At 47.1% G+C, this 9,702-nt stretch overlaps 1 protein-coding gene across 2 annotated transcripts in view; it reads right to left on the bottom strand.

Moving 5' to 3' along the window:
- Window positions 1-989: 989 nt before the first annotated feature.
- Window positions 990-9,702, bottom strand: part of NDUFA10 (NADH:ubiquinone oxidoreductase subunit A10) — a 31,532-nt gene continuing 22,819 nt past the window's right edge. The window contains exons 9-10 of one of the 2 annotated variants that reach the window (XM_008138456.3): window positions 9,196-9,304; window positions 990-1,399 (exon numbers count right to left, since the gene is read on the bottom strand). In XM_008138456.3, coding sequence (XP_008136678.2) covers window positions 1,331-1,399; window positions 9,196-9,304 — 178 coding nt within the window. In that variant the 3' untranslated portion in view covers window positions 990-1,330. The remainder of the gene's footprint in view (window positions 1,400-9,195; window positions 9,305-9,702) is intronic. The other variant, XM_054723293.1, reaches the window with a different exon arrangement.

The raw sequence follows: 9,702 nt of genomic DNA, 5'->3' as shown, positions 1-9,702 counted from the left end.
CACCACCCAGAGACATGAGAGCAGCCCAGATAATTAGATGCTTTCCTCCTTCCTTCCTCCTCTCCTTAATGGCTTTGGGAGGCATTCAGACCAAGACACTCCCTTGGCTGGCCCGGAGCCTAGCTGCTCTCTCAATCACTGAAGCTGCTTGTTCTTAGTGAAATGCAAAACTTTGGCCACTTAGATCTGAACTCCAACTAACACTGCTGGGAAACTTTATTTTCAATTCTTAAAACCCACACACAGAGAGAGAAAGGGATGGGGGAGCACAGGCACGCTCCACGGTGGGGATGCCTGATGGAACCTCCCTCGTGATGTGTGCAACACGGAACTGAGGGCATGTGGCTACTGAGCACTTGAACTGTGGCCAGTGTGAACTGAGGAACTGAATTAGCCGCATTTAATTTTAATTCATTAAATGTAATGGTCACACGTGGCTAGGAGCTACATTTAACACAGTGGGACTCTATAGAAAAACTCACTGAACAGAATTCATAATGTACAGCTCAACCCCTGAACTAAAATGCCGAACTCTGCAATGAGCTTGCGAGGCAAGTTACCTAGTTTTCTAAGTTTTAGTAGAGGTGAAGGAGGAAATGGGGTTTCTCCCTCTCCTCTCTTCCACTGACAACTGATTCTCAGAGAATGAAGAGCATGTTATTTGCTTTTGTTTTATCCCACCGACACTGTGAGCTCGGATCTTCCTTCAGAGGAAGGACTCATGAGCCCAGGGGTGCTGCTCATCACACAAGATTCCCAAACACACTGCTCTATAGTCTATGCTAATTCCTTCCATTTTTTGGTATTCCCTCTTTACTTTTTTTACTTTTCTCTAATAGACTGTTAGAACAAGCAGAATAAATGGTTAAATCTTAGTATGTTTCTGAATTAAAGCAAACCACGTCACAGTAAGCGGTGAGCGGAATGGCAAATGAGCATGGGCACATGTGCGACATGCCCGTGTGCGAGCAGAGTCTAATGGAGACAAGTGCCACAGAAGCAGTTTATTTCTCGAGTCTGAAGAAGCCACGTACCAGCCTGCACAACACGGACACAGGTGGGAGAAGAAACCCTTCTAGTGAAGCCTGGTCCCCCCCAGCAGACTTCCTTTGCCCCCGTGATAATCACGAATCGCTACAACATAAAGCTGCAGGCCCCGATGCTCCTGTCCACCCTGACCGCACTGCAGGGAGGACGGCCATTTCTCCCACGGTGCGATTTTCAGATCGTTTACTTCCCCCCAAATTTTACAGCTACGAGGAGTCCACGAGAGTCGGCAAACTGGAAGCTTCTTCGTCATTGCAATACAGCTCTAGCAGAGGCTGGTCCGTCACTTCAGCCAGATCCACTTGTCGCCCACATCCGCATTATACCCGGGGCAGTACTTGCGGCCCGGCAGCTGTGGGAGAAAGCAGGCAAGGTCACCACGGGTTTACAAGCAGGTGGGTCCCCCAGCCCACTGCCCTGCGTTCTCCACACCCTGCTGTGAGTGACGGGCTCCACGGGCACCGGGCACAGCACAGCTCTGCCGGAAAGAGCTTCCGTCCTGGCAGGGGGCCTATAAATGCAACCCAACCCAGTGTCCCCATCCTGTCAGGAGAGTGACGAGGCCATGGAGGGGACACCTGGGTGAGAACTGGACAGGAGTGACCCAGGCAGACATCAGGGCGACAGCATGTTCCTTCTTGTGCTCTGCCCAGCACCATGTGAAAACGCATTGATGAAGTCCCAGTGAGTGGTCACTGTCCAGCAGGAAGCACAGTAGGAGCCTGGGCTACATTTAACACGAGGCCTCAGTCGGTGCGGGTGGGTGAAGGAGCCAACAAAGGAGGAGCCACGGTGGGAGCCGTTAGCTGCCAGGACCCAGAGCTGCTGCTGCAGGAGGGCGGGAGGGGCTGTCACGGCAGCAATGATGTTGGAGGACAGACAGCTCAACGCCCGCTCCTGCTAGTGGCAGTTGGGGAAAAGGGGGCCCTGTGACACAGTCCATAGAGTCTAGCCTCCCAGGGCACAGGCAGGTGGGCCTGGAACAGCAGCTACCAGGCGTTCCCACGGGCAGAAGAGGCCACATGAGAGCGCAGTGACCATGGCTGTGACGGTGGTCAGCTAGGCAGGGCCTGCTCCTGTGCAGGGAAGGCTCGTACTGGGTGCTGGGGCGATAGGACCAGAAGGGGCAGGAAGATGTCAGGGAGCCGCATTTCAGCTCTCTGATTCCAACAAGCACCTTGGCTACCACAGGGTGGTCACTGGGCCAGAAGGGCTGCTCCCTGTGGGTCCATGTGACTGACACCTGCATCTGGCTTCCACGGGCCTCAAGGGCTCAGGAAGTCCTGGTAGACACAGAAGGGCAGGAACAGTGTGGGAGGAAGGTCAGGTAGCTCCCCAGTGACAAATAAATACTAGTAGATGACGCAGCAGGGAGAAGAGAAAGCAGGTCCTCACAGCAGAATGCTAACTTATGATGCAGGACTCACAGAATCAGGAAAAGCATCATTTGACAACCATCCTATTCATAATTTAGCCAAGAAAATCAATGAATGGTAGAATGAAAGCTTGAGGAGGAAACCGACATTGACAGTTTCAAAGTATGCCCCTCAAACATTTACTAATTACGAAGAGTGAAGACACAATCTTAGTCAAGGGACCAAAGTCAATACAACCCGTGACAGGACAGACGGGAACCAGTGCCACCTGACAAGAAGCGAGGAGTTCTGTGACAGGCCAACAAAAATAAAACGCAGCCTCAATCTGATCATGGGAAACAGCGAGTGAACAGTCAGATGGAGGAACACTAAAAAATACCTGTCTGTGATCTTCAAAAGTGTCAAGGTTTTAAATGTCACGGAAAGCTTGAGGAACTATCAGATTCAAAGAGGCTACAGAGACAAGACAATCAGATGCAATCCATTATCCAGGGTGGGGCCCTTCTGCTCTGGAGAACATTACTGGGGTGACTGATCACCCTGGAACCGGGTCTGGGATTAGCAACAGCAACATATGAACACCAGTCCCCTAACTCTGCAGGAGAAGGTCCTTGTCCTTAAGAGTCAGACATCACGGCAGTATACAACTGGCCCATCCAAGAGGACCTGAGCCTGGGCCAGCACTGGGACCTGAGAGCCGGCTTTCGCAAGGAGTCCCCAGGAGGTGCTGTGCAGGAGCCACACCTGAGACCTGGGTGCCCAGGAGGTGCTGTGCAGGAGCCACACCTGAGACCTGGGTGCCCAGGAGATGCTGTGCAGGAGCCACACCTGAGACCTGGGTGCCCAGGAGATGCTGTGCAGGAGCCACACCTGAGACCTGGGTGCCCAGGAGGTGCTGTGCAGGAGCCACACCTGAGACCTGGGTGCCCAGGAGGTGCTGTGCAGGAGCCACACCTGAGACCTGGGTGCCCAGGAGGTGCTGTGCAGGAGCCACACCTGAGACCTGGGTGCCCAGGAGGTGCTGTGCAGGAGCCACACCTGAGAACCTCAGCTTTAAAGTGTTTGAAGCTACCGGTAATTGGCACCATTTGATCACAAAGGTTCAGAGAAGTTATTTTCCTATTCTTGTTATTTTTGTAAATTTGAAACATTCCAAAATAAAACATCGATAGAATGAAGACATGAAGACCACTGCAAACATAGTGTGAGACTGTCAGCAGCACCCTCCGGCCAAGGACCGATCCTAAGGGCAAGCACGAGCCCAGGGAGGAAAGAGCACCAGCCGCATCAAACAGGGGCCACGTCTCCAGGCTTCAAACATACAGAGAAATCGATGTGACAAGAGCTGGGTAAGTGGAGGAAAAGTCTCCTGAGATCCCACACTGTTCTGGAATGAGAGAACTACTGACTAGTGCTAGATTTTAATAAATCAAGGATGACTATTTTAACCACCATGTTAGCCACTAAAGCCCATGAAAAAAGAATGATAACTAGTAAACAAATAAGAGTGTGTGTGTGGAGGGGAATAGGGTTAAAAATTTTAATCTAAAAGAAGACAGGAAAAAAAATACATAAAACATGTAAGAACAATATAAAATATACAGTAATGTATCTGTAATTGCATTAAATGTGAACAGTAAATATTCCCAACTTTCAGACTGAACAGAACTAAAAACACAACTGTTTTCAGGTTACAAGGTGCCCACTGGAAATATGAAGATACAAAAAGGTTGAAATTAAAAGATGCAGAAAAACAACTCTACCATGCAAATACTAAGCAAAAGAAGACTGCAGATGCTGCCTAAGTATTGAATGAAATAAACTTTAGGTAAGAACCAAAGATAGAAAAAGTTCAGAACCTATAAAACGGTAACTCCACTGAGAATTGACAGCAATTTAAATCTGTCTTCCTCTAATGACACAGCCTCTCAATCCACACAGAGCAGAACTGGACAGACGGAGAAGGGCACATCCACACAGAGGCAGATCTCCACATCTCTGACTACAAGCTGACGGGAGATAAAAGACCAGTGAGAAGGAGGACAGTGCAAAGAATGTGGCGAACAGACTTCACCCCGATGAGATCAACTGAACTTCACACAGTGTGGGAAGGAGACCCTCTCCCTGAGGACCAGGAAACGTTACCAAAATTAACCACATGCGGAGCCAGAAGGTCAGCCTCAATCACACCCCAAGGACTGAAATTGTAACAAGTATGAACTGACTAGAATGGAATTAAGCCAGAAATCAGTAACAGAAAGATAATTAGAAAGATCCCCACTGCTTTTAAGTTATCCAGAATAATTCAAATTAGCATACTGGTCAAAAAGGAAATGAGGTTATAATTAGAAAATACTTTAAATTGAATGATTATGCAACAATAACATTATGAAATCTAGCTAAGCTAAGTTTGGAGGGCAATGTGTCCAGCTTTGAATGCATACATCGAACAATAAGAAAAGCCAGAAATCAACGACCCAACCTTTTACCTTAAGAAGTTAGAAAAGTAGTAAATGAAAGAGGAAAAGAGCAGTGATCAGTGAGTCAGATGCACAGCAGATAAAACCAAGCAAGAAGCCGGCTCCCGGGCAATAAGCTCCCTCCAAGGGGAGGGAAGCAGGGCAGTGGCTATTTGCAGGCGTGACCAAGTTAAAAACATAAAAAAAGACAAAAACTTCATACCAAGAAATCAGAAAATTTAAACAAAATGGGGGCAAATGCCTTAAAAAATATAACATGAACATTAAATATTCTGTGTCTATTAAAGAAAATGAATTGATAATTGAAAATATTCCAACAGAGCCCACTAGTGAATCTTTGCAAACACGGCAGGAAGAAGCACGCCCATCTTACACAATTTTCCAGAGAATAAAAGTGACAGCTCAGTGTCTGATGCTGGCAGGATGATAGTAAATCTGACAAGGATACTATGAGAAAGGAAAATTACCAGCCAGCCTCTCAGGAACATAGATGCAAAACCCTAAATTAAACGTGTGCATTAGATCCAGCTATACACGAAGAGGGTGATGTGCCCACAGGTGGGACCTACCCAGGAGTCAAGGTGTGGCCTCACCTCAGAAAATCAGTCACTAAGCTGACCATATTTACAGAAAGAGGAGAAAGATCATCCAGGGCAGATAAGGGGTGGAAAACTCAGTACCAGACTGACGGAAAGTCTTTGGAAAGTGGTGATAAGAGAGAACTGCCTCACCGGAGAAAGAGTATCTAAAACTAACTTACAGCGAGCAGACACTGACTGGTGGGCCCTGCAAACTCTCCCCATGAGCTCAGAAACAAGACAGGACGACACTGTGACAACCTCCACTCAGCATGAACTAGACGTCTACCCAGGGTAGTCAGGCAAGGAAAGTAAAAGGGGGGAATGAGATTAACAGATAAAACGGTTATTTGCCGGCTTGTATTTTTCTTTTGCTTTTTCTATCATGGGACTTCTGAATGTCCATGTCCCATACAGAGTTAACATGTGAAACATCCTGTGTTTGCCACAGTTGTCAGATGATGGCCCGGCTGCTGGTTCATGGAACTTTCCCGACTCTGTGCAGCGTCATTACAACTATGAGCAGGGTCACCTAGAAATGTCACACATGAAGGGCATTGTCTATATAATCGGCTCTTTTTCAGCTCTTCAGTCTGTTGCATCTCTTGGGAGCTTCCCCACAAGATTACCACGCCAGACGGAGTCTCCCCTGCTCTGGGTACCAGGCCTACTTTCCCAGGGGTAATCTGGCTCACTCTTTCTTGCTAAACAGAGAGAAATACAATCTATACTTTATAAATAGGCACATATTAACAGAAGAAATGAAAACTCCTATAGACATGAGCTGTCGCCCAGTTATAATCAATGAAACACACACACTGAAACATACGCTCCGTGAAGACATGACTAATCTGGTTCTCTGGGTCTCCTCAACTTCTCGACCTTAGGCTTTCCACTCACTCTGTGCTTACAGAGGTCACCAGCACCGTGACTTCAAATGTCAACCACATGCTGACGACTTCTAAATTCATAGTTACAACCCTCACTTACTGCCAGACTCCAAACCCATTAGACCTGTTACTCAACATCTCCTCGTGGGGATACTAAGTGTCTCGAACGTACCATGTCCAACAGTGAATTCTTGATTTTTCCCTGAAGCCTGTACCTCTGTGTTGTCCAGTATCAGCCAATTCCCACCCCAGAGTTCCAGTTACTGAGCCCTAATGCAGCAGTCAGCTCACTTCTCTCTCCCACTTTCCAACACCAAATCTCAACAGATCCTGGGGGTTCTACCCCCAATATGACTTTTCCAAAGTTGTACGATGACTCTGCCCTCTGACAGGTACTCCGCGAACAGCCTCCTGATGCTCCCCCTGCTTCGCCTGCACCCTTGGCCAATCTGCTCTCAAGTTAAGAGACAGAACATTCCCTAGACATAGTGTGTCACACACGTCCTCCTTCTTGCCATGTCCTACCCAGGACAAGCCATCTCTCCCTTACCACCTGTTCCCTCCCTCCTTCTGCTCCAGCACAGTCCTCCTTCCCGTGTCCGAATTGTGCAGGAAAAGCCTCCCCTCAGCCCTGCATCTGGGGCACCCCCATCAGTGCCCCAGCCACTCCCACCTCCTGCATCTCTGCCCACACTCCTCCTTCTTGTGAGGCCTTCCTGGGCCACAACCAAGATCTTTAAATTCAGCTCCCCTCGCAGTGGCTCTGTCCTAACCTCTGCTGGAAATTTAATTTTTGTCCACAGCACTGGTCACCACTGTTCAACCAGTTTTGTTTTACTTTTTGTTTTGTTTCCTTCCACTTTGATGTAAGTTCTGTAAGGGCCAGGATCTTGCCCATCGTAGGCACTGCTGTCCCCAGTGTCTAAGACAGTCTGACACTAGTATACACTCAATAAACATGTAGTGGAACAAGTAACTGAGATAATGAACAAATGGCACAAATGTGTGACAGAACAAGACGGAAGAGCCTGGTGCCTACAGAATCTGACATCAGGAGAGTGTGGCTGCTGACATCATCCAAAGTCACCTCCCCACTGGGGCCACAGCTTCATACCCGTGTGCCACTGCTTTTTTATTTTATTTTAAAAGGACACTTCACACCAGTTAATGCAAGTAGAAATCCAGTACCCTCATCATAAACAAGAGCATGAAAAAAACCTATAAAAATGAAACTAAGTTACTAATTCCACACACACATTAATGACTACAAAATTCCTGAGCTTGCCTTGTTCCTTTGTATAAAAGTGAGACCATCAGAAGTGAACCAGATGCTAAAGATATAAGCAGAATAATTTTTTTAATTTAAAGGGCAAAACTTTCTCACTAGTAATTTATGTATGTTTTTAAATCCTCTCTCTGCACAGCACATTAAGTCCCCAGGCCCCAGTGGTCTGGACTAACAGACAGCACTGAGCGACCACAGATGCCCTCCGGGCTGTGATGACAGCAGACTCTGCAGGAGCCAGATTAGCACATTACAGGATCTGAACTCGGTCTGAGTCCAGGAAGGGCTGTGTAGTCAGCTGCCTCTGCATATTATGAAGAGGGGCTATAGGGTCAGGCTGGGCCAGGCAGGAAGCTTCAGGACAAACTGAAGTAAGATCATAGAGCTGCACAGAGGCGTAGCTGTGATGCCAGAAGAAAATGAAGCCATTTGTAAGATGGACTCCACAGGACCTGGTGAGCCATTAAATGCAGAGTGAGTGGGAACATCGCCAAGCAGGCTTCCTGGCCTTTGCAAGTGGCAGAGGTGGCACAGCTAAGCCTAGCCACGACCAAACTGTAGACCCGCACAGCTCCCCTCAGAAAGACGCAGACTCTGCAAGTACTCACACCCAGAGGCCAGCACGAAATATGCAAACATACCCACTGTAGGTAACTCTGAGTTTCCTAAAATTTCTACACTGAATAAAATCACTTCAACAACTAGAACTTACTTAAAAGAAAATGCCAAGGACCTCAAGTAAGAAAGGAAGTGGTGGGACATACTGGGACACCCAATCACTTCAAGCAATTTGCAAGCCTCAACTCCAAGAATGATAGTTGTGCAAAAGTATTTAACTATTTACCCGAATGCTGCCTGCTTAGCTTGTCTAATTTAAATACAATCATTTCACACGTTTGCCATTAACAACCCCACCACAGCTGATGGAGAAAGGGCTCACGTTCCGACTCTTCCACTGGCACCAGCACTCCAGAGAAGGCTCTCTCTCATTCACCCAGTGGGTTCCAAACCAGAACCGAGGCAGGTTCTCTAAGTTCACGGAATCTTGCCTGAAATGACTCCCCAAACCATTGTGAAAATAATTCACTAAAAAGGTATGGAAATCAGATAAGACCAATAAAGCAGCTGACCCTCCTGACCTCTGCCCTCACTGCTGTCCAACTAGGCCACCCCTCCACTATTATGGACCATGAAGAGCAAGGCAATAGCAGAAGTCAAAGTTGGTATTAATGACATGGAGATAAAGCTAAGGAACCCAGAACATTTTTACACCAAGATAACTTGCTGATGAGGAAGGTCGCTTGCACACACACTGCTTAGAACATCTTCCTCTTCATGGCCTGGCCGTCTGAGGAGCCATGTCGGCTTTACAGACCAGGATAAAGGGAGAAAAGGAGAATCATTTCAATGAAAAGAAAGCTCTTTCACTGAAAAGAAACAAATCAAAACAACGGCCAAAATCATTTTTCAGAGAAGCGATGTTGTTCCCAGTTGTTTGAGACCCACAGCAGGTCAGCTCTCTGGCTTCAAAGGTCTCACCTCTGAGAATTCACGGTAGATTCGGCCACTCTGATAAGCTCCAATCGTGATTTCTGGGAGATAGATTGGAATGGTCGTGTAATTCAGCACCTTCAACTTATCCTGAACCCTAGGAAATAAGACAAACATGGGTCACACTAAACCATCAACATAAATAATGAAATAAGCTGAATGTAAAAAATTAATACATTCAAATAAATGCCATTCATTTTCAAGCAGTCATCTTGAAGCACAACTTTCACCCCAAAGACCATCTGCTGTTCGTGGCGCTGCTCTTGGAATGACTTTCACAGCCTGAGGGGAGTCTTTCAAAAGCCTCAGTGGCCAGATGACTACCTTTGGGAATGGATACAAATTGGAAACATAAAAATGGAGCCACAGTGTGCTTTATTTATTTATTTTTTTTAATATTCTTCTTTATTGATTTCAGAGAGGAAAGGAGAAGGAGAGAAAGAGACAGAAACATCAATGATGAGAATCATTGATCGGCTGCCACCTGCACACCCC

This window comes from Eptesicus fuscus, chromosome 11 (genome assembly GCF_027574615.1).
Source record: "Eptesicus fuscus isolate TK198812 chromosome 11, DD_ASM_mEF_20220401, whole genome shotgun sequence".
Classification (NCBI taxonomy): domain Eukaryota; kingdom Metazoa; phylum Chordata; class Mammalia; order Chiroptera; family Vespertilionidae; genus Eptesicus; species Eptesicus fuscus.
The sequence above is the reverse complement of the archived record's forward strand: the minus strand, read 5'-3'. Positions and strand labels throughout refer to the sequence as shown.